The sequence below is a fragment of the Homarus americanus genome, unplaced genomic scaffold, assembly GCF_018991925.1.
Source record: "Homarus americanus isolate GMGI-L3 unplaced genomic scaffold, GMGI_Hamer_2.0 scaffold50632, whole genome shotgun sequence".
Lineage (NCBI taxonomy): Eukaryota > Metazoa > Arthropoda > Malacostraca > Decapoda > Nephropidae > Homarus > Homarus americanus.
The window spans coordinates 22352-48628 of record NW_024732704.1 but is presented as its reverse complement, the minus strand read 5'-3'; the positions used below and the strand labels follow the sequence as shown (position 1 = coordinate 48628).

The 26277-nt window shown below is 43.4% G+C and overlaps 1 protein-coding gene across 1 annotated transcript in view; it reads left to right on the top strand.

Moving 5' to 3' along the window:
• Positions 1–368: 368 nt before the first annotated feature.
• LOC121868935 (sodium-coupled monocarboxylate transporter 2-like) overlaps positions 369–26277 on the top strand; it is a gene marked incomplete at its 3' end in the record, with an annotated part of 43832 nt that continues 17923 nt past the window's right edge. Inside the window, exons 1-5 of the mRNA XM_042369969.1 lie at positions 369–520; positions 14990–15236; positions 19395–19528; positions 21665–21853; positions 23144–23298. Of these exons, the coding sequence (XP_042225903.1) occupies positions 14993–15236; positions 19395–19528; positions 21665–21853; positions 23144–23298 (722 nt within the window). The remainder of the gene's footprint in view (positions 521–14989; positions 15237–19394; positions 19529–21664; positions 21854–23143; positions 23299–26277) is intronic.

The window sequence follows — 26277 nt, the reverse complement described above, 5'->3', positions numbered from 1 at the left end:
TATCTCTCAGAGTTTATACAAAAAGAGTAGCAGGGTTATTCACGTCATTTAGGGTGAACTCGTTTCTCCAGTCGATGTCGCCATTGTTAAAATCCCCCATGATAAGGAGGTGGCTAGAGTTTAGCATCGCCGGGTTGTCTATTAAGGCTCTTAAGTTCCTTTGATTTAGTGGGATACAATTTGGGGATCTGTAGATACACCCGACAAAAAGTAATTTTACACCCTGATGGAAAAATAAAACTGGTACAGATACCATTAAAAGTAGGTTTGGTGAAGATAACGCAGCCTGTCATAATGATCAACAGTTTGGAGTAGGTCACTTGAGATGTAAGTGTGTCGCCATAAAATCTGGGCAGAAGAGACTCCATTGTACCCAACCGTGATCAGTGGCGTCGTGACACCAATTCCATCACTACTTCTACCCTGAGCCCCTCTACTTTACCATCAACTCTCTCGGTGATCATCCTCAACCTCAGCCGCCATCACGTCTCCCTCTGAATCAGTGTTAACAAGCTAATAAGTAAGTGTTAACATGATCTACAAGTGAATTTAATTTAGTATACATTAATTTTATCATCCATACTTCTTAGCCTCAGATGATCCACGTTTTTTTCTCTCTCTGCCACACACAACTCATTCATGAGAGTTTTATTATTTTATTATCTGTTTACTAAGACGCATCTAAGTCTGTGTGGTTCGCATCCTACACTGGTAAATCACTGATTTCGGATTCGGACCTTCAATTGCCTGCGTGATCAAAGACACATACAATAAACATGTACTTAATGACTTGTGGCAAAAACCTATCTGCTTCACCTAATCTAGGTTACAAAGAAGAATGGACGAGCTAACGGTTCTGGGTAAACACAAGAAATATACTCTGCCACGTTCGTAGAGTGATGCGGTATATATAATTTGCAATAAAAGTTTAAAGTCTCCAACAAACTCATCGCCAGGTCTGCCGCTCATCCGACTATCTGTATCCGATCGCGTTTTCTTACAACTAATTAGTAATTCTTTGTAGAAAACTTTCAAATGTCGAGGTATAACTTAGATATTTTTAGCACACATGAACCCGTCCAATAAAAGGCAAAGAGACAACACAATGCAGAGGCAGTATTGTCTTCTGGCGTTTTTATATAGTAAAATGTAATTACTATTGACTTTGGAATATTCCCAAATATCAAGTGCACATGGCCTCAAAATGTCCGTTATACTGGCAGACTGGGGTCACTAAATCTAAGGGGATAACTTAACTCTAATCTTAACTTCTAAGGGTCGCTGCCACCAGACCCCCTCTGGACAGCATGTAGCTCGTTAGGTAGCGGGCAGAGTGGACTAGGCATTGGGTTAGGTTATCCATTGACCAGATCGATAAGGGTAAAGAAGGGTGAAACCATAACATGTCTTAATTGATTTATTTCTTATAAACATATTGGTAAAAAACACATACAACCACACTGTGGACCATAATTCCAAGGCCTGTCCCAGGGTATAGCACTGGCGCCTCTAACAACTGCTGTTGTGGTCGGATACACTCCGACCCGAGATGGGTTTGGGGTCCTCGGCCCACGATTAGAGTAGAGCCGATTAATCACGCCGAATCAGCGCCATCACTCCTCTATTGACCACTGCTGGGTATCCACCGGCTCCGAGCGACCGGTGGGTTTCAATTAAGCCCACCCTCGATCTGGAGACAAACGGGGCAGCGTCAGGGGACGCGCTCCCTGGCCAGCTTGAGTTTATATACCCCTGAGTTGCCAGTGATCGCTACTCACGCAATGACAATAATCACAAACAAACTAACTGTTACTCATTCAAAGATGACCCTCAGTTGACAAAGGTCTGGCGAATTACAAAAGTTGATTTAAACAGACTAATTCAAGGTTGCGTTTGCCAGTAGAGAGTGCAATAAACTTTGTGACAACTGTGTTCGAAGGCGGGACTTACTGCCAGTGATCCTGAGGGTAAAACAGGTGGGAAATACATGTCTCTCCTGAGATTCTACAAGCACGGTGGATTTGAATATTATGTAGCGTAATATGAATTAAAATGGGTTCTTAGGAATGACAAAGATGTGCTCAGTACACCATGATATTGGACAGATTTCAAACAATTTTCCCCAGCTGGTCTCGCCGTGTTCACCATGTTCCCCCACCAACAACTTCTTGGACCCCCCCCTTTTGATATGCCTGGATCCGCCCTGCAATGTTTGAAGTAATGTTGTTTAATGAACACATTTGTATATAAAAATCAGTTTTTATTTATTAATTACTACAATCAGTTGTTGTACATCAGCGATATTGATATTCACACGACTCCTTTACACTTAGCATATTCTTCTATAGTGATAAGGGCATTTAGGTTGGACAACTACTTCCAGGGTTCATCAAGGCAGATGAAAGAAATTTACCCAAAGTAGATGTGTATATTATTGTAGAGTATTATCAAGAACTCCGCCATCCATCTATGAAGCACGTTAAATTACATCTGTCATCTGATCATCTCAGCCCATTCCCTGGTCATGGTCGTCCCTAGTCCTTCCACAACATTAAATATAAACATCAGTGACGAAAACTTACATTTTCCAGACATGAAACAGAGAACAGTGATGAAAACTTCCATGTTGAAGTTATCGGTCTTTGTATCATTTAGGCAGCCAGTAAGTAAATACACACGATGATACTGGAGCAGTAATTGATTTTAACCTACAAAATAAGGTATACCTGTGTATATCAACATTGTATATGGCCACAAGTCTTGTATTTCTGCTGGTAACAACACTTACACTACAGCTGGCTGCCTCCAGGCTCCTGCTCAGCTGCTTGAGCCAACCAGTGATGATCACAACCAATCACGGAGCTTTTCGCAGTCACGTGGTTTCTTAGCTACTTTAACTCTTATTTTTTTTTTACCCTTTCTGGCGAAATTTATTTAAAAATAACATTACCATAGTGAATTTAAGTGTTTTAGTTACCCATTGACCTGCAATCTTACGGAAAAAATTCCGACCGACAACTCGTCCATTATAGTACGTCAAGCTGTTAAACCCAAGACGTAAAGTTGTATTGCTCAAAGCTTTAATGAACAACAAAGTTAGTGGTCGGATGGTGAGGTTCTTTGTGTTTTTTGTTTTTATTTTGCGTATCTTTTTATATAAAACAGAGAAGTCTGTCTGTCTGTCTGTTTGTTTATTTGTTTATTTGTTTGTGTGTCCGCACGAGAATCTCAGAAAGGTCGAGGACAAAGGCAGTGAAGAAATAAGCAAAGCATTGAACAGCTACTTTTTATCAGTTTTCACAGAAGGAATTTGTGAGGAAATTCCTGAGGTGGAACTGATATTTAGGGGATAGGAATACGAGAAATTAAAGAATATCACTATTAGAAAAGAGGATGTTCATAAGAGGAAAAATGAATTAAAGAAGACAAAATCCCCAGGGCCGGACGAAATTTTCCCTCGAGTCTTGAAAGAGTGTAGGGAACAGATTAGCGGACCCCTCGTAAACTTATTTACAAAATCATTAGACCGGGATTTGTGCCAGACTTGTGGGAACGGGCAAATGTAGTACCCATATTCATAAAGGGAGACAGAGCATCAGCGTCAAATTACCGGTCGATTAGTTTGACGTCAGTAGTGGGGAAATTTCTTGAATCAATTATAGCAGATAGCATTCGATCGCATTTAGATAGAAGCAAATTAATCTACGACTCTCAACATGGGTTTACAAAGGGAAAATCTTGTCTAACAAATCTGCTGACGGTTTTTAGGAAAGTCTTCGAGGTAGTAGATAATGACGAAAATTACGATGTTGTTTACTTAGACTTTAGCAAAGTATTCGACAGAGTACCGCATCAGAGGCTTCTGAGAAAAGTTAAGGTTCATGGTATCGAGGGGAAAGTTTTAAATTGGATAAGATCATGGCTCACCGATAGAACGCAGAGGGTCAGCGTAGAAGGTGTTAAATCTGAGTGGGGCTGTGTAACCAGTGGGGTTCCCCAGGGTCAGTACTAGGCCCACTCTTGTTCATAATCTACATAAACGATCTAGATACTGGGATCATCAGTAACATAAGCAAGTTTGCGGAAGACACCAAAATAGGGCGGCAGATTAATTCAGGGCAGGATGCAAATACACTACAGGTGGATTTAAATAAACTGCAGGGGTGGTCTGAAAAATGGCAAATGAAAATCAACATCAGCAAGTGCAGCGTACTTAATATTGGAAGAACAAATACTGTCAATGTATACAGCCTTAGCAACATCAACCTAGAGAAGTCGACTTGTGAAAGAAACTTATGGGTATTTGTAAGCCCGGACCTACGGCCTAGAAAACAGTGCGTTAATGTTCGAAAGAAGGCAAAAAGAGTATTAGGTTTTATATTTAGAAGTGTAAGTAATAAGAGTCCAGAGGTCTTATTGCAACTATATCTTGCGCTAGTCAGGCCGCACCTCGACTATGTGGTTCAGTTCTGGTGCCCCTATTATAGAATGGATATCAATTCACTGTTGTCGGTGCAGCGAAGAATGACGAAAATGATTCCGGGACTTAGAAACCTCATATCAAGATAGGTTAAAGAAACTAAACTTGCATTCCCTAGAAAGACGAAGAGTGCGGGGAGATATGATAGAAGTATTTAAGTGGGTGAAAGGAATCAATAAAGAGGATATATATAAAGTTCTTATAATATCCGAGCAGGATAGGACTCGGAGCAACGGATTTAAGTTGGATAAGTTTAGGTTTAGGAGGGAGATAGGAAGGAACTGGTTCACAAATAGGGTGGTGGACGAGTGAAACAAGCTTAGCAACTTTGTAGTAAGTGCTGGAACGCTGGAAAGTTGTAAAAGGAGGCTAGATAGATTCATGGATGATAGAGAGTGGTAGTAACTCTCGACAGGAGCTCTAGAGCTGCCATGCATAGGCCAACCGGCCTATTGCAGACTCTTTGTTTTCTTATGTTTCTATGGCACACCTTCACGTGGAAGCCAGTGGACTGCCAGTGCCTGCATTTCATTCAGTTGGGAAGACGCAATTTTTAGCATATCGAACCACATTTTTTCCACCGGAGCATTGTGCTCACAATTTTCACTGATTGTGGCGCCGCGAACCAAACGTCACAAGAGCTTTCTCCTGTGTAGTAGCCATTTTTACTTAGCTGTAGAGCAATGTTGATTGGTCACTTAGATTCAATCATTCAGAGTACCGTCCTCATATCTGAGGGTTGGCAACCACAGTCTTTTACTCTAAACGTTCTAGGGCTTATTTTACCACCACTCTAAGGCAGGCCAGGGCAACCCGCGGCCCCCAGGTGGCCCCATGTGGCCCGAACCATGTATTTGTTGGCGGCCCTTGGAGTGATTGAGAAATTCTATTTAATGCGGCCCAAGGTTCACGTAGATCCAGTCAGCTTACGGTAAGTAAAGCAATATTTATTAAAAGAATAATCGTCACACACAATTCGTTACTGTTTCATCACCTAAGATTAAGTAACTACAACAATGTAACTGTATGTATATTATGTATGTTGTATGTATACCGTGTATGTACGCTATATATACACATTATTTCTCTAGTCAGTAGCGTGTGGCAATGCCCCTGTTTCATGTCACCACACGCTTAGATAAATGTGCCTGGCGACATCTGGAAGCTGCTAATATACCACTTACCACATGTCGCCTGAGAGGTCAGAGTGAGGTCAGTTGACACTATAGGAGTGTAAGGACTACCTGCGCTTGTAAGCGCACCCTGTATATTTCCGTTAATAAGAACCTACAGAACTCTACAGGTGTTTATGTTCGCTCCTGTAGTTAGAACCAAGTACCCCGAACATCTCCATGGCGCAGTGAGTATCAAGTGATCGATTAAGTGGAAATAAGTGCGTTCGTGTAAAATCAAGGCCGGTAGACCTCCTCCGTCAACTCCGTCATCCGTCGCCATTGTCTCCCCCAAAAATTCGTTTGAATGACCAACGAGTTTTGAGCAGTGTGCAGTGACCGCAATTTCCTGTGAAGTGTCTTTAAGTGCCCCTCGTGTGTGTGTAGTGTTAAAGTGTGTGTCCTTGTTTTAAAGGATTCCCTAACTCACCCCCCACTGCTCACCCCCCACCGCCTCGCCTCCCTCCGCACTCCACCGCGCCTACACACACCAACCCACGCACGAACACACTGACCGCGGTCATTTCTTCATATATATATATATATATATATATATATATATATATATATATATATATATATATATATATATATATATATATATAAGTTACTTATCTGTGTATTCAATTAATTTTGTTGTCTCAGATCTGGTTGATACGACGGGCTGACTGGTCAATATTGATTCGAGATACAATATACAGATAAAGTAATTATGCCCCGGGCCTCATGCAGAGGTGTCCCTAGCGCCCGGATGAATCAGACAGATGACAGCTCTACAGAGATGGATGACCAGTCAGAGCGCGACGCCCCACCCTCTCCCAACACATCTCCCAGCCACACCCCTCGACCCTCACCCTTGTCCTCAGAAATAATTGCTCAGATGAAGCTTATGAGGGAGGAAATGCGTCAGGACGAAGGGAAAAGACATGCTGAGGACCACCAAAGGAGATTGGAAGATAACGAACGGTTTGCAGCTTTGATATCTAGCCTCACTGCTAATCAAGTCCTTGGCCCTTCCACTACTCCGGTACCGACTGGCTCAGATACCTCGTCAATGCCCTCTACCAAAGTTCTTGTCCAACCCCCACCCACCTTGAAGCCTGATGAGACTTTCCAGACTTTTCGTGAGTGGCGGCGACGGTGGACTGATTATGCTACAATGGTGGATCTCCAGAGCTTGCCACAGCCTAAACAACTCATTCAGCTACGTATGTGCCTGTCTTTGGGAACGCAGCATATGTTGGAACATACGTTGCAAGTGCCCCCGACGTCTTTGTTGTCTGTAGAGGAGGTACTGGATTTTCTAGAACGGCACATCAAAGGTCAGCGGAATGAAGCTCTCCGCAGGAGGGAAGTGTTTAGCTGTAGACAGATGTAGGGCGAGACTTTTGACGATTTCTATGTAAGGACGTAAGAGAGCCGCGGAAGAGATAGACATTTGTCCCGGTAATCACCAGCAGTGCGAGGAGACCCAGTTGAAGCAGGTGATCCTGATGGGTGTTAAGGACGAGGAGCTTGTCCAACGCCTCACCTCCCTCGACTCTTTCTCCTCTCTTAAGGATGTATTGACAGTATGTCGCTCCTATGCGGCTGCCAGGTGTGCTACCTCTGCCGTACGGGCTATGTCCCAATACAAGAAAGACAAGGAGTCTGCCCCAACGCCTATGCCCACCACGCCCACACCCGGCTCCCTTTGCAACAGCTGTGGTAGGCAGCACGGAACACAGGTGTGTCCAGCTGCCGAGTCTACCTGCGACAGTTATGACCGCAAGGGCCACTGGTCACTTACAGTAAGGTGCCCAGCCAAACGCGTCCAGTGGAATGTGTGTGGCCGTCTGGGCCACTATGACAAGTGTTGCCCGACCAACACACCCAAGGGACAGCGTCGGTGGAAGGAGCAGAGCCCTTCCACCAGTGAGGGCCGCCCACAGTCGCCAAATCAGATGCACGACGACCCTGGACAAAGCCCGACCCATATTAGGAGGGTGTACTCCTCCTCGCGTCCCAGGTCCAAAGTTCCCCAGCACGTCAGCGTCATCGTGACCCACGGCAGTGTGTTATCTTGTCTCGAGATGCTGCCCGACTCCGGCGCTGAGGCTACGGTCATCGGTCCCGAGCATTTACAATGCTTGGGGCTCTTTCCAAGTGATCTAGGACCGCCTCCCAAGGACCTCCGCGTCACGGCAGATGGTTCACAGATGGCCCCAGCTCTAGGTTTACTCTATGCACATGTCGCCTTTGGCAACAGGTTCGTGTCAAGCATGGATTGACGTGCATAATGGTGTCCCGACTCCTTTGCTGTCCTACAGACATTGCCAAGAGTTAGCCATCAAATCCCAGGACTTCCCAAAACCGATTCTTGAGGTAAAATACGCCAACAGGGTGCACGAAGGGAGCAGCAACTCCCCTGCTGCCGCCCTAACCCTACCTCTGGCCAGTAACACCTCTCCTTTGGTAGTTGTCCCTGCTGCTTAACGTCCCCACGCCTTAGCTCGCCTCCACTACAGTCACCGTGGAGCCGAGGCCACCAAACGGCGTGCTAAACAGACTGTGTTCCGGCCTGGCATCGACCCCGACATCTCCAATGCTGTCCAGGCATGTAAGCCCCGCCAAGTACTACAACCCAGCCAGCAACAGGAACCCTTCATGAGTGACGACAACGCCACCTGTCCCTTCAAGTCTGTGTCGGCCGACTCCTTCTGTGTGTCAGGAGAGTCCTTCCTGGTTATCGTCGGCCGTCTCTCTGGTTGGCCGGTTGTCATCAAGTGCGGTAAGGACATGACGTCTGCCGCCACCATCAGCAAGTTCCGCCACTACTTCCGGTACGTGGGCCTTCCTGTGCGCCTGCGAACCAACGGAGGGCCCCAATTCACAAGCCGGGACTTTGCTGCGTTCCTCGACCGATGGGGAGACCGGCATGTGTTGTCACCGCCTCATTACCGGCAGTCCAACTGCCACGCTGAGGCTGCTGTCAAATCCCTGAAGCACCTCATCCTCAAAGTGGCCCCTTTTGGGAATATTGACTGCGAGGCCTTCGACCAGGGTCTCCTTGAGCTCCGCAACACACCCAATTACACCAGACGCTCCCCTGCCCAGGTCTTGTATGGACGCCCCCTCCGTTCTTGTGTCCCTGCTCACCCTCAATCCTTCTCCAAGGAGTGACAGTCCAGGATAGAGGATTTTGATCGCTGACCCGCCGAACGTATTCAAGACGTCGTCGCCCGCCACAACGACCACGCCCGTCCTCTGCCCAGGTTGAGTGTCCGCACCCAAGTCCATGTCCAGGACCCGACCTCCCTACATTGGGGCAAAGTGGGTCTCGGCTGGTCACGGGACTACCAGGTGCGGTTACCCAGTGGTTGGGTGTGGTGGAGAAACCGCCCCTTCCTCCGCCCTGTAACGCATTCCGCTGACCCCGTCACCAGTGCTGAGTCCCATATCCCCCCCCCAGTGATTAAGCCCCTCGGCGCTCAGAACGGATCCACAGGAAAAGGTCCGCTCAAGACTTTGCTATGTGCGTATAGGGGGAGGGGAGGTGTATGTATATTATGTATGTTTTATGTATACCATGCATGTACTCTATATATACACATTATTTCTCTAGTCAGTAGCGTGTGGCAATGCCCCTGTTTCATGTCACCACACGCTTAGATAAATGTGCCTGGCGACATCTGGAAGCTGCTAATGTACCACTTACCACATGTCGCCTGAGAGGTCAGAGTGAGGTCAGTTGACCCTATAGGAGTGTAAGGACTACCTGCGCTTGTGAGCGCTCTCCTGTATGTTTCCGTTAATAAGAACCTACAGAACTCTACAGGTGTTATGTTCGCTCCTGTAGTTAGAACCAAGTACCCCGAACATCTCCAGTAACAAGGAAATAAGTATAAATAATCAACATTATAAACAGTTTAACTTGTGTGAGTTTACGGGCCACGTTGGGTGCGGTCTGTTTGATGGATTAGCTGCTATGTGGCAGTGGGTCACTTGGGAATTAACTAAGGTTGGGTAAGTCCAAGTGGGGTCATAGGCGGTGGTCACACGGGTCAAACATAAATTTCTCCTCCTTCATGCCTGGCTGTCCAAGGGATCTGGACCCCATTTTCATCAGGAAATTCCAATCCTTTTCTTTAATGCATTATTGTACTCAGCGTTTTTGTATTGTTAAAAATAATGACTATTGACCTCAGAGTATCTCCTTATACCAAGTACACATTGCTTCAAAATACCCGTGATATTGGTCAGATTAAAAAATAAATAAAAATCTTGGGACTGGGCTTACAGCACCCCATTTTCCCCCATCCATAACTTTAGATGTTCCTGGATCCGCCCCTGTTATCTGTTCTATCTAGTTATTCATGTCCGATTAGGTTTGGTCGTAAATAAGTAAAATGCTTTGACTGTAGGAAAAATCAATGTATTTGCAGACTGCTTTACTCATCTTCTGTTAAAGGCCAAGAAACATTAACGTTTTGCTTATTTTACCTACAAAATATTATGATGGATTTGTTTCCTAACTGGGAAAAAAGATTGTGATTGTAAACTGAAAATACCATAAGGTGGACGTGACAATAATTCGTTTCACCGTCCTTCCTAATACAATATTAACATTACTTTTGGGTTAGGTAGGATATAAATGTTGGTGGGTTGGCCAGCAGAATAATGCCTAAACCGTATTTGTGGCCCGTAAGTAATGAAAGGTTGCCCATGCCTGCTCTAAGGTTTTGTATCTCTCTGGGGCCCAGTTTATAATGTTATTCGTCCATCTCAGTCTCTGCCTTCCCCTGGCCTCCTACCCTCAACTTTATCCATTAATATTTCTGTTATTATCCCTCATTATATGACCATGATCTGACTAACTTTCTGCCTCATTTACACATAATGGCAGGGTCTCAATTGTTTCTCTTACTTTGACAATACAACATAGGTCAAATAAGAATAAGCCAAGGTGGATGACCAGAAAACTTAAACATGACATAGGAATAAAGAAAGCAATATATAAGAAATTAAAGGGAGGGGAGGAGCAGCTCAGAAATAGGTATAATGAACTATCTAGGAATGTTATGAAAAATGTAAGGAAAGCAAAGAGAGACTATGAAATCGAAATAGCAAGAGAATCCAAGGCGAATCCCAAAGAATTTCTCCAGGTATATAGGACAAAGGTCAAGGACAAAGTTGGGCCTTTAAAGTCAAGGAGGGGAGAAGTGATAAATGGCAGTGTAGAAATAAGCAAAGCATTGAACAGCTACTTCTTATCAGTTTTCACAGAAGAAATTTGAGATGAAATTCCAGAGGTGGAACTGATATTTAAGGGAAAGGAAGAAGAGAAATTAAAGAATATCACTATCAGAAAAGAGGATGTTCTTAAGAAGATAAATAAACTAAAGAAAACAAAATCCCCAGGGCCGGATGAAATTTTCCCTCGAGTCTTGAAAGAGTGTAGGGAACAGATTAGCGGACCCCTCACTTATTTACAAAATCATTAGACACTGGAGTTGTGCCAGACTTGTGGAAACAGGCAAATGTAGTACCCATATTCAAAAAGGGAGACAGAGCATCAGCGTCAAATTACCGGCCGATCAGTTTGACGTCAGTAGTGGGGAAATTTCTTGAATCAATTATAGCAGATAGCATCCGATCGCATCTAGAGAAAAGCAAATTAATCTAACGACTCTCAACATGGGTTTACAAAGGGAAAATCTTGTCTAACAAATCTGCTAACGTTTTTCAGGAAAGTCTTCGAGGTAGTAGATAATGACGAAAATTACGATGTTATTTACTTAGACTTTAGCAAAGCATTTGACAGAGTACCGCATCAGAGGCTTCTGAGAAAAATTAAGGCTCATGGTATCGAGGGGAAAGTTTTAAATTGGATAAAATCATGGCTCACCGATAGAACGCAGAGGGTCAGCATAGATGGTGTTAAATCTGAGTGGGGCCGTGTAACCAGTGGGGTTCCCCAGGGATCAGTACTAGGCCCACTCTTGTTCATAATCTACATAAACGATCTAGATACTGGGATCAGCAGTGACATAAGCAAGTTTGCGGATGACACCAAAATAGGGCGGCAAATTAATTCAGGGCAGGATGCAAATGCATTACAGGAGGATCTAAATGAACTGCAGGGGTGGTCTGAAAAATGGCAAATGAAATTCAACACCAGCAAGTGCAGCGTACTTAATATTGGAAGAACAAATACTTATAATGTATACAGCCTTAACAACATCAACCTAGAGAAGTCGACTTGTGAAAGAGACCTAGGGGTACTTGTAAGCCCGGACCTACGGCCTAGAAAACAGTGCGTTAATGTTCGAAATAAGGCAAACAGAGTATTGGGTTCTATATCTAGAAGTGTAAGTAACAAGAGTGCAGAGGTCTTATTGCAACTATATCTTGCGCTAGTCAGGCCGCACCTCGATTATGCGGTTCAGTTCTGGTGCCCCTATTATAGAATGGATATAAATTCACTAGAGTCGGTGCAGCGAAGAATGACAAAAATGATTCCGGGACTTAGAAACCTTCCATATCAGGATAGGTTAAAGAAACTTAACTTGCATTCCCTAGAAAGGCGAAGAGTGCAGGGAGATATGATAGAAGTATTTAAGTGGGTGAAAGGAATCAATAAAGGGGATATAGATAAAGTTCTTATAATATCCGAGCAGTATAGGACTCGGAGCAACGGATTCAAGTTGGATAAGTTTAGGTTTAGGAGGGAGATAGGAAGAAACTGGTTCACAAATAGGGTGGTGGACGAGTGGAACAAGCTTAGCAACTTTGTAGTAAGTGCGGGAACTCTGGAAAGTTTCAAAAGGAGGCTAGATAGATTCATGGATGATAGAGAGTGGTAGTAACTCTCGACAGGAGCTGCCATGCACAGGCCAACCGGCCTATTGCAGACTCCTTATTTTCTTAAGTTCTTATATAATTCGTTTCTGATTCTTGATCTTGTTTTTCTTGCACGTTTCACCCCCCCCCCCTCCCAGGCCCCGATCTGGGTCGGTGACCTGTATCTGGGTCAGCTTATCCCCTTAAAGAAAAATATATACATTCCAAAAAATATCTCAATTTCATAATTCTGTACATTTCAAATATTTCTCTTGGATTATTTAGCTAACCTTCGTTCTTCATTTGTTTTTCTGTCAGTATAGCTTATTCTTAACATCCGCCTATAACACCACATTCCAAAGGCCTCTAACCTCTTTCTGATATTTGCTGAAAGTGTCCACGCTTCTGACCCATACAACAGTCCTTGCCATATATAGCCTTTCAGAAGCCCATTTTCTTAAACTGAAGTTAATGTCCCTTTTTATTAGGTCTTTTAGAATATTTAATGCTGTTTTTATTTCTTCCATACATCTACCATCACAGTTAAAGTTACTTCCAAACACACAACATTTTCCACTTGTTAAGTTCACTCTTGTCTACCATAATTTTTATTTTGGGATTTATTTCCAATTTGAAAAGAATCATTACTTTATTCTTTACAGCTTCAACTCCCAGACCATATATTCACCCTTTCCACTAATGTGTTAATCAGTTTTTGTAATTCCTCTTCACTATCTGATAAGAGCAGTATTATCTGCATGGCGTATATTTGACATTACTTTACCATTAACCTTTAGCCCTTAATTATTACTAACAACTTCTCCCATTAGGTTAAGACCTGCAAAATAAAGAAGAGTATAATAGTTTAGCAACAACATGGAGCACAGGACGTAAGGAGTGTGCCTCTTCACGTTTAGACGATGAGGCGAACAATGTCACGCAGGGGTGACACGCCTGGAGATGCTAACTTTTGTGACAGAACGTGCAGTGTCAGGGCGAGCTGTGGGTGATCATGGTCTCAAGTTCTGGGGTGATCATTGTGTATGTGGTACGGAATATAAATTGGATTTAGAGGTAATTATCTTACCTTACCCTGCTTGTTCAGTAGGTAGGGCTATATTTTATATTACTTTGTTACTAATCCCGGGCATCAGGAACCTTGAGTACAGAGACAGGTTAAAGCATCTTAATTTGCACTCCCTCGAGAGACGTAGAGTGAGGGTCGACATGATATAGGTGTATAAATGGAAGTCAGGGTTAAACAAAGGGGACATTACAAAGGTACTCAAACTATCCAACCAGGAGCGAACTCGCAACAATGGTTTTAAATTAGACAAATTTAGATTTCGGCGTGAAGTAGGTAAACACTGGTTTGGAAACAGAGTAGTGGATGAATGGAACAAGTTACCAAATATCATCAACTCGAATACGCTGGATAGCTTCAAACATAGGTTGGATGCTTATATGAGCAATAGGGGTTGGGTATAAACGGGACTGCCCAGTATGGGTCAATAGGCCTGCTGCAGTTTCCTCCATTCTTATGTTCTTATGTAATAATTGTTTAATATGTTCTATATATTGATTTATAATAAGTATGTGTTAAGTGTGTCAGCCTATGTTGTGTATTAGTTAGGGTAAATATGCATTAGTTTGGTAAAATAATTTGATAATTGCCGACGTGGTATCAGCACTGTGTGGGTCACTGGTACACCAGCTAAGCCGGAGGGTGAAGAACGGCCGAAATAGACTAAAGGCGAAGTGGCCAGCAATCCCCCCAAACAAGTCTAGGGCAGACGAGCCTGGCTGGTGAGAGGGTGTGGTCCATGTGTGGTATAGTTGCTATGGAGACAAGTGGTTTAGGTTAGTTTAGGCTGTGGCTGTTTGTATTTTGTTTGGTCATTTACTTCTCTTTGTAAATATGTTCCCTAATTTTATTGTAATAAGAAATTATGCAGTGTATGATTCTTCCTCATTATGAGTTAATTTGAGGCTTATAAAGAACCTGGCAGATATAATATTAGAGTTATTATAGTGTTTATCCTGGTTGTTGTTGTGACCACTAGTGGCTGGCAGGGGTCTGTTTCTTTATGCCTTCACGATCAAGCCTCATCTCTTATTTGACTAGTGGTAAATTCTTGATCAAGAGGAGTGATGGCATAACAATGGTCTCAAGTTCTGGGGTAATGATCCGAAATGGTGACGTTTGAGGGCAGGGTATCAGAGGGGTCTTACATCCTGAAAATTTAGCTCAAGAAACTTTATGAAGTGATGTTGATTGTAATGACGTGTTTTTATACTAGATAACAAAGAAATGGGAGTAAGAGGTGGAACAACACTCCATGCCCTCAAGGATAGCTACACCACCCAATTTCTATTGATTATTAAGTTCTACACAATTATAATTTCTTGAATTAATGGGGGGGCAGTACTCTGTCATATATGTACCTGTATATACTCTTTAAATCAAAACACTTAATGACATGCCATTTGTACGACTTACATTAAGTTTCTGCAGGAGATGGACCCGACGGAGGAGCCAGCGACGACGGTTGGGGAGGACACAGAGATAAAGTTCTCAGCAGTGGACTACACGCTCTTCATCCTCATGCTGGTGGCGTCCATCAGCATTGGGGTGATCAGCGCCATTAGGAACCGTAACAAAGTGTCCACGCAGGAATATCTGATGGGGGGCAGGAACATGCCGGCGGCGCCTGTAGCACTCTCCCTCCTTGGCGGCAGGATATCTGCAATATCTATATTAGGTCAGTCAATAAATAATACCAGCTATTGCTTGGAAGCCAAAACTGAACCTGGTCCTTAAATCATTAATGTGTTACTCCCTGTCCCCAGCCTCAGGGTAAGCCTTTTGTGCTGCCTCACCTGCCTCTCCTGCCTCACTTGCCTCTCCCTGCCTCTCCTGCATCACCTGCCTCACCTGCCTCTCCTGCATCACCTGCCTCACCTGCCTCTCCTGCCTCACCTGCCTCACCTGCCTCTCCTGCCTCTCCTGCCTCCCACCTGCCTCTCCTGCCTCTCCTGCCTCTCCTGCATCCTGCCTCACCTGCCTCACCTGCCTCTCCTGCCTCTCCTGCCTCACCTGCCTCACCTGCCTCTCCTGCCTCACCTGCCTCACCTGCCTCACCTGCCTAGTCACCACATTTACACAAACCTGATTCATGCCGCACACCATTTTCCCCTTACACCAACGAAACCAACATCTACCGTTATGTTATTGTAAATTAAATACAAGTGAAATGTTTAAATATGTAATGAATATTTACATTTATTACAAGAGGTGGCGCCACAAACAATGTTGAAACCGACAGAGATGCAAAAAGTATGGCTTCTTTCAGAAAAATTAAATCAATGTACTAGATGAGTCGAATAATGCATTTTATGACGAACTACAAGAGGTCTTGGATAGTCCATGTATACCTGATCGAGATGTGAAAATAGTGCTCGGTGCTTTTAATAATAATCATAGGGTGGAGCATGTTATGAAGCAGCATGGGTTGGTGGGATGAAGCAGCATGGGTTGGTGGGAAGAAGCAGCATGGGTTGGTGAGATAACGAGAATGGTGCACTTTTGGTTAGTGTTTGTGGGCTAATAACTTGGTTAATGGTGGAACGCTCTAATTATAAAGATGTTCATAAGTGTACATGGACATCACCAGAGGGAAAACATCGCTATCAGATTGATCACATTTTGATTTGTAAACAGAGGTGTAATCATTAGAGGATGTATGAACTTTTAAAGGTGCAGATGTGAGGAGTCATCATCATTTGGTCGTTGCAACTATCAAGCTAAAATTAAAAGCAAAGGAGATAGGAAAAAGTTACTTAAGTATGACAGGACAAAACTGCTAGACCCCCAAGTTAAGGAGGAGCTTGAATGCCATAATCGCTATGCTGTTCTGGAATCAATGAGCGGAGAAGACACAGGGAGGAGGATAGAGGAGAGATGAAGAGGTGTATAGGAGTTATCCAGGGTGTGGCTGAGGAGCTTCTTGAAAAAAGAAAAACTAAGAGGGTTTATGTGGATAATGTGAACGAAAATAAAGAATGACTTAGAATGAAGACAGCGGAGACCCCGAGTCCGCATGGCTAAGTTAAGAGTTGTGCAATACGTAACAGGCGACTATCCCTAGAAAATATGGCAAAGGAAGCAGATAAAACACTGAACCCAGGTGTTGGTCATGGAGTGAGTGTGGCATATATCAGATTCTAGGACAGTGTAATGAACAGGAAGTACAGTACGAAGATTACGATGGGGGGACACTTGACGACTGTAAGGAACGTTACTATGTGCTGCTCCAAGGTCCGCTGACAGGATCGGGTGGCTGAGGGTTCACAATGGATCCCATACGTTTGCATGCGTTCAAGTCTGGCGCATTACCCGCCCAATCATTGTTCCCAGAGAAAAACGCATGGCTGTCACGGAACAGCGCGGAACTACGCCATTCCTTCTTTCATTAATACCACCCTCCCACACCCCTATCCCTCCAGAAATGGCTCTCCCCAAGTCAACCGCTTCCCGTCTCCACCCCACGTGACTTACCATGCAGAGCGGACCCAGTCAGGGAGTGAGTTGTTATTTTCGACCGTCACTGTACACAATCATACGGCAACAACAAAGAAACATAGGTTATGCCACAGCACGAGCCTGAAGGTAAGAAAGGCTGATGTAAATATGTCGCAACATGTCTAGGAGCGTCCACACACTCTCTTGCACTATGTACCATTAATAGGAAGGTAGGACTACCATTAACATTAATAGGAAGGTAGCACTACCATTAACATTAATAGGAAGGTGGCACTACCATTAACATTAATAGGAAGGTAGCACTACCATTAACATTAATAGGAAGGTGGCACTACCATTAACATTAATAGGAAGGTAGCACTACCATTAACATTAATAGGAAGGTAGCACTACCATTAACATTAATAGGAAGGTAGCACTACCATTAACATTAATAGGAAGGTAGCACTACCATTAACATTAATAGGAAGGTAGCACTACCATTAACATTAATAGGAAGGTAGCACTACCATTAACATTAATAGGAAGGTGGCACTACCATTAACATTAATAGGAAGGTAGCACTACCATAAACATTAATAGGAAGGTAGCACTACCATTAACACTTACACCAGCTAACACCTACAAGATGTAACACCCACACCAGTTAACACCTACAAGATGTAACACCCACACCAGTTAACACCTACAAGATGTAACACCCACACCAGTTAACACCTACAAGATGTAACACCCACCCAGTTAAACACCTACAGATGTAACACCACACCAATTACTTTACCTACAAGATGTAACACCCACACCAGTTAACACCTACAGATGTAACACTCACAGTTACTTTTAAGATGTAACACCCACCAGTTAACTACAGGATGCTTACCCTCACCAATTAAGACCTACAGATGCTGCCCACACCAGTTAACACCGGCAAGATGTAACATTCTCACCAGTTAACACCCACAAGATGTAACACCCACACCAGTTAACACCTACAAGATGTAACACCCTCACCAGTTAACACCTACAAGATGTAACACCCTCACCAGTTAACACCTACAAGATGTAACACCCACACCAGTTAACACCCGCAAGATGTAACACTCTCACCAGTTAACACCCACAAGATGTAACACCCACACCAGTTAACACCCGCAAGATGTAACACCCTTACCAGTTAACACCCACAAGATGTAACACCCACACCAATTAACACCCGCAAGATGTAACACTCTCACCAGTTAACACCCACAAGATGTAACACCTACACCAGTTAACACCTACAAGATGTAACACCCACACCAGTTAACACCTACAAGATGTAACACCCACACACCAGTTAACACCCGCAAGATGTAACACTCACCAGTTAAGACCTACAGACAACACCCACACACCAGTTAGCACCCACAAGTAACACCCACACCAGTTAACTTCCCACAAGATGTAACACCCACCAGTTTAACACCTACAAGATGCTAACCTTACACAAGTTAACACCACTAGATGTAACACCCACCAGTTAACACCCACGTGATGTAACACCCACACCAGCCCAACACCTACAAGGTCTGCTTACCCACACACCAGTTAACACCCACAAGATTTAACACCTACACCAGTTAACACCTACAAGATGTTACACCCACACCAGTTAACACCTACAAGATGTAACACCCACACCAGTTAGCACCCACAAGATGTAACACCTATACCAGTTAACACCTACAAGATGTAACACCCACACCAGTTAACACCTACAAGATGTAGCACCCACACCAGTTAACACCCACAAGATGTAACACCTATACCAGTTAACACCTACAAGATGTAACACCCACACCAGTTAACACCCACAGATGCTGTAACACCTACACCAGTTAACACCTCTGAATGTAACACCCGCACCAGTTAACACCACAAAGATGTAACATCCACACCAGTTAACACCCGCAGATGCCAACACTCACCAGTTAAGACCTACAAGATGCTTAACACCCACACACCAGTTAACACCCACAAGATGTAACACCCACACCAGTTAACACCTACAAGATGTAACACCCACACCAGTTAACACCTACAAGATGTAACACCCACACCAGTTAACACCCACAAGATGTAACACCCACACCAGTTAACACCCGCAAGATGTAACACTCACCAGTTAAGACCTACAAGATGTAACACCCACACCAGTTAACACCCACAAGATGTAACACCCACACCAGTTAACACCCACAAGATGTAACATCCACACCAGTTAACACCCGCAAGATGTAACACTCTCACCAGTTAACACCCACAAGATGTAACACCCACACCAGTTAACACCTACAAGATGTAACACCCACAGTATTGAAATCCCAAATTTTTCCAGGTAATCCCACGGAGATATACTTCTTTGGTACTCAGATCGCCATGATTCTCCTGGGCGCTATTCCGGGCTGTTTCTTCGTCAGCATAGTCATAATCCCGATTTTGTACAACCTGAGAATCGTCTCTATTAACGAGGTCAGTAGATGGGTCACCCTAACAAATATTCTTAATTTGTTTACATATTACAGTTGTGTTGCCCAGGTTTAATTTTAACAAGGTAAAGTTAACATAAACATACCAAATACCAGTAGGGCTGACCCCAGATTACACCGTCACTAACATAAACATACCAAATACCAGTAGGGCTGACCCCAGATTATACCGTCACTTACATAAACATACCAAATTTTAACTCTTGTGTTAAAAGGGATGAGGAAAAAACATACTCACAAACGCATCATCAAAGATGGTGGGCCGACAGAGGCTGGCCCACCATCCCCCAACTCTGCTGTATACATGAGCGGATCAAATTTTGGATCTTTATCTTAAAAAAAAAAAAAATCTGTGGCAGCTGACATCAAACAAATATGAAAATATATGTGGCTGAGGGGGGGGGGGTGGCACTGGGGACAGTCCCCAAGAATTTTACCTTATTAGCGCTACAGAACGACACGTGATGTAGTTTAGTGGTTCTTAAATGTTCATTCAATAAATGTTCCTAATAACTGAAGATATTATAATGTACCTAACTGGTTGACTTAAGCTCAAACATGAGAATAATGCCCAAATTAATTTGCTTGGTATTAAAGAAGTGTGTCTGAGTGTGAACCAGGAGATGGCGGTGTTCATGGTGGGATTCCTCTGTGATAGCTCTTTTGTTTCTCTGCCTTTCCATCTCTTCAGGGGCTTTAACGTCTGGTAGGTCTAGACGGTATTGACGGTGAGAGAACTGTTATTGTGCTATGTGGACACCCAGTATTCTTTTCCTGCCTCTGCCTATCACAATTTTTGACATTCAGGATACGCTAGGCCTCGCCATTTCCTCTAGTATGTCATGGAAGCCACACATCCTCAGCACTTCTAAAGCCGCCTCCCGAAAGCTGGGAATGCTGTACAGATGCCGTAGTTACTTCATTCCTGAGCAATTGCTTCAAGTATATAAGGGATTCATTCGTCCTAACTTGGAGTACTGCTCTCATATCTGGGGTGGCTCTTCTTCTGTCCAACTGTTAGATAGGGTGGAATCAAAGGCATTTCGTCTTATTAACTCTCCTCCTATAGTTGATAATCTCTCTTCCCTTTCTCTTCGCCACAATGTTGATTCACTCGCTCTCTTTTACAGGTTCTTTAACGGGCACTGTTCGGTAGATTTGACATCCTGTGTACCGCCGGCAAGGCCGTGGGCTCATAACACACGTCTTGCCCGCGGTGCCCACCGTTTCCCTGTGGATGTCGGTCACACGAGAATAACGCGTTATAGTACCTCCTTCTTTCCTCACACATCCAAACTGTGGAATGCTCTGCCTTCTTCTGTGTTCCCATACTCATATAATGTGTCTCACTTTAAAAAGCTGTTTTTGCGGCGTCTTCGTGGTGTAGATTAATATAATATTGTGTTTTTATATTTTTTATTTATTTTTACTCTTATTTATTCGACCTGTGCCCAGGTGGGCTAATTCCCGTAAAAAAAAAAAGACCTCAGAACTAACTTACCCTCAGCACTGTTGTTACAAAACTGCTGGGGAGATTATATTTTGTTGGACTTTTTATACGCGCTCATTTTAGTTGATGAATACAGAAAAAAAACTGAAATAATTCTGTAGCGTTCATCAAAGATTTCTGCAGTAGTGGAATAAACATTCTTTGAAGTATATTTAGACAAAATGTGGTAAAATAGGAGGGCGTCGACTCAGGGAAATGTTTATATACATTCTGAGAAATGTTTGTGTGTCATTTTCTGAACGATTCGAGTAGAGTAATTTTCTCTTAATGTACATTATCAGCTTATCCACCCCAAGTGTACAAATTACATGGATGAAAAATAGAGTATAAGTCCCACAAATATATGAGCTGACTCTCTGCATACGGCTTCCTTGTACCCATAATTTAAAATACCACTTGCAACAATTACAATAATAATAATAATAATAATAATAATAATAATAATAATAATAATAATAATAACATGAATACAGGAGTGGCTGCTCTAAAGATCAAATAAAAATCCTTGTGGGGATTAGAGAGGGAAGGAGGAAGGTGCTTGCTTGCTTGCATTCAGTTTGGAGCCTGTGAGGGCACAAATAGACTACTGACACTATATATTTCTTACAGTATATAGAGCTGAGGTTTGAGTCACGACTGCTAAGGACGCTGGCAACTCTGTGTACTCTTCTCTCTTCTTTCATTTACATGGGCATCTGCCTCTATGCTCCAACATTAGCTCTGTCTACAGTCACGGGCCTCGCTACCTGGGTATCCACACTTATCATGGGGACAATATGTACCTTCTACATCACAATTGTAAGTATGGTGTGCACCAAATACAGAGACCTGTAGTAATAATTTATAAATATATAGTTAATAAATGAATCTCGAGATTATACTATATAAACCTTTTATAGTACAAAATAATCATAGCATATTTATCATGCTCTTAATATCAAAAAGCTTTTATGGAAACATTTTACCAGAAATATCCTCATGGCTTCTCTTTTAGCCTCATTGTGGAATAGAATCAATATGTTTACTATTCAAAGGATCAATTTAGGAGTGTCAAGGTGGAGCAATAGAGGTATAACTTGTTTATTGCAGTTTCGATTTATCACAATTCAATTTATCACTACGTGTTTCGTTCTTTTTTTCACAATACCTTCATGAAACAAAAATAATACTGCACACATGAGTTGCTTCCAGTAGAGCAGAAATTAACGAGAATCTTTTATATTTGCAGACAAGTTTCAATACACTGCATATTCCTCAGTTATGGAGCTTGGTACTTAGCCGATTGTATTGATCTATGCGTGCATGTAGTGAGAGTTGTTTAAGTATGTATGTGTGTGATTATTTCTGTAGATTTCACCCAAAATCTTATAAAATGAGTCCAAAAAGATCAAAGCTGAAAAAATGAGACATCAGACATTATCTAAGGACGAGAGTGTGGTAGAGAGTTGAAAATGGCCATGACAGGCAGAATTATGTTCTCACAGTTCAGTAGTATCTAATATTATGCTTAATGCATATTTTTTCTATGTATTGTACAAAGAATCAGTCAAGGTACCTTCAAAGTTCCTTGCAAGGGAAAATCTCCCTCAATATATACCGTAAACAAATGGTAATCATTGACTTTTGTATAATATTACACTTTTTTATGTAAACTTGTAGGTTGAGCAGGATGAAATATTCTGGAGTATTATCACCTATTTGTTTTGTGCAAACAATCCTTAAAAAAATTCTTTAGTAACTTGGCTACTTTTCTACCACTGATGACATCACAGTCGTAACTCGAGCATGGACGTCAGTGTAGCTGCAGGTGTGCTGGTTCTTGGGTGTTTATAAGAAACTGTGTTAACAATGACAAAGTGATCATATAGATATCTGTCTTTTATGGGAGGATATTTAAACCACATTAGCTCTTGGAAATTTTTTTAGAAATAGTGCTACATATTTATACACTGGTACACAGTGAAAATATTTTCTGAACTCCTGGGTCTGAAGGCCGTCGCAATGATCATTGAAGGAAGCCATGTTCATTTGGTAAGGTTGGTAGGAAGAGGTGGTAAACACTGTTAGTATTATAACTTTTTCCCTCAGGGTGGTGTAAAGGCTGTGGTGTACACAGACGTGTTGCAAACGTTGCTCATGTTTGGCGGGGTGCTGGTGGTGGTGATCCTCTGTTGTATTGACCTGGGCGGCGTTGACAAAGTGTGGGCCATTGCAGACCGAGGTGGACGCATCCAATTTTTCAAGTGAGCTTACATACTTGTGTCATAGGCCTATCATCTAACCTTAACGATTTCGTATTTCAGACACGTACGGGTCCTATTTGTGTAAGCCTCTTACAGGCTGGCACCAGAAGTGTACCCCTAAATAGGTTTTAGGCATCTTTCACAAGTTTTTATCACACGGCACTTAGAAATGAATGGAGTTCAGCGGAACCTTTCACAGGGACGTACGGGATATAACGGTGACAACTACACTGGTAATATATTAACACTCATTCATATAATGCTACATTGCCCATATAACATGGATGACTTAAGCCACCTACTAGAAAGAAGTTTTCCATCTTAAGGAGGTACACTCGGCAACAGTGAGGCTTGGCAAGTGACAGGATGGTGGTGAGATTGTTAACTACAGCAGTGTTAGAGTAGTCGGGGGAAATTAGGAAAAAGTTGAACTAATTCATATTGAAATAATACTTGGTAGTAAGAGTGAGAATACGTTTTTAAACAACATACCAAATATCCTGACCGATCTGAGGCGAGTTTTTGTCGTCGTCTTGAAAAAATGGCGGCCGTTCGCTGTTGTTGATGTTTTACTCATTAACTGTTGATTTTTGGGAGCATAAAATTGTGCACATTTTGGTATATTCATCTTTTGTGTACGATTAATACTTTCCGAGAAAAACAATCTTCACTACTGGCCACACCCTTCGCTATTTTTACATCATCTGGTACCGTTTTCCACACCAGCCATGAGGTCCAGTACGTGGAGCGTCTTTTTTTAATGTGGTATCCCTTGTAGACCTGTTCCAGGATTAGTGTTTTTATGACAGTTCATTTTCTTTGTAACTTGTTCAGTATTTGTAGTTACACATGAAGTTTGGGAGTCAAATTCAGTGCCGTTGTGATAATTAAGGTCAGTATCAAATGTTCATTCATTATTAGTCCCTAAAAAATAAAAAAAGCAACACAGACATTATATTCTTGTTGTTTTTTACCAATGGAACATTAAAGTGTCAAAATTAGAGGTGGAAACAAAATGTTTATTATATCAAAATGTATTAGTCCTACACAAAAGCTGAAGATACAAAATGTGCAGAATTTTACGCTCTTTTATTTTGTTATTAAGTGTCATCTCCCTAAAATCAACGGTTAATGAGTAAAACATGAAAAACCGCGAAAGGCCGCCATTTTTTCAAGATGGCGGCAAAAGCTTACCTCAGATCGCTCAGGCTGTTCAGTACGTTGTTTACGAACGTATTCCCAATAATTCTACCAAGGATCATTTCATTATGAAAAGTTCAACATTTGGCATAAAAATTGTCTAATTTCCCTGGACTAGAGTTTAACAGCTATATTTTGATATTCATTAAGATGTTGATATCTGATGTCCTTAATAATACGATATATATTTTATCGGTTGCTCTCTCTCTCTCTCTCTCTCTCTCTCACACACACACACATAAATATGCGTTTACTTTGACATTAAAAATACTTCCAAATACAGGTGCAATACATAGGCAGTTCACATTATGGATGTGGTTAACTGATAAACAATTAAACCAAAGGTAGCAGTTTTATAATATTTGGTGGTTACAAGTGTTCCCTGAAGAATGCAGTGATGGGTAGGGAAACACCGGGTAACACTGAAGTCCGTTTATTAAGGGATAGGAGAAATACAAGTGGTGACTAGCGTGTGCCATGCACGGCTCACACAGTCAGACTGAGACTGCCTTGCCATATGACAGCCTCGGGGCAATGTTGCCACATAACACGTGCAGTGTTGCCACGTAATTATATATATAAATGCTACTCGGCACAGTAGCTTATTTACAAGGTTGCTACTTGGCACGGTAGCATAGATACATAACCTACATCTCCCTCCCCCCCTCATTCTCATAGTCTTTGTCTTGAGCGGACTTCTTAGTCCTAAGTCGCTCCGAGCGTCGAGGTGCACTGTGGGGCGGATCCTCGTGAGGTGTAGGGGACTCGTCCTCGGTCAGGGGGCCAGCAGCAGGGGGTGGGACTGGCCGGAGGAAGCGGTGGTTCCTCCACCAGACACGGCCACTCGGCATCCTGACCTTGTAGTCTGCCCACCTTGTCCCAACGTGTCGTCGTCGGGTCCTGGACGCGGACAAGGGCACCAATCTCCAGTGGCTGAAGAGGGCGGGCACGGTCGTCATACCGAGCCTTGGCGTCCTGGGCACGTGAAGCGGCGCGGCGGTCACAGCTCTCGGCTTTGGTCTGCCAGTCCTTCGCAAAGGCCTTGGCATGTGTAGGAACGCAAGAGCGGAGAGGGTGACCATACAGGATCTGGGCAGGGGAGCGTCCTGTGTGGGTGAAAGAATTGGACAACGGGTTTTGGGCTCTGTGTGCTTGCGCCAGCGGCACGTCCTTTCATCTTCCACCCTGCTGGTGCCTGCGAGCAGCATGGGATCTGCTACGGAAAGTCTCACCGGGCACCACGCTCCTTACGTTCTTTCCCGACGCTGAGGCGCGCGAAAGTGAGCTGCCTCGTCCATCCTGACGACTGCCTGTCGCCGTAATGAGTGATCTCTGTGAGCCCTGGCGTCTATCTCTGGGGAACCGTCCGCATGTGTGGTACTGCTGCGGTCCCCGGAATCTCTTTGTGAGGCAGTTTCTGGAAGTTAACCAGCCCAATCTGCCGTGGTATCACGGCGCGATTGTCATTATCACCTTGATGTGACCCGACACATCTCACCGTGTGTGTGGGCGTGCAGTCGGTGGAAAGAGTAGCCCTGGGGCGTGTGGGTGGGTCCTACCTCACGGTGTGTCCACACGCTGCCCCGGGGCTGCGTGGGCCATCTGGAGGGGGCTGCGTGCGAACCACCCCGAGGGAAGTGCGCTGCTTTCCTCCTCGTCTCGGGCTTTTGGGCTTGGGTTGGCGGTAGCACTTGTCATAGTGTCCATAGCGACCGCAGGCCTGACACTTGTGGCCTCGTGCAGGGCACCTGTCTGTGTTAGACCAGTGGCCCTTACGGT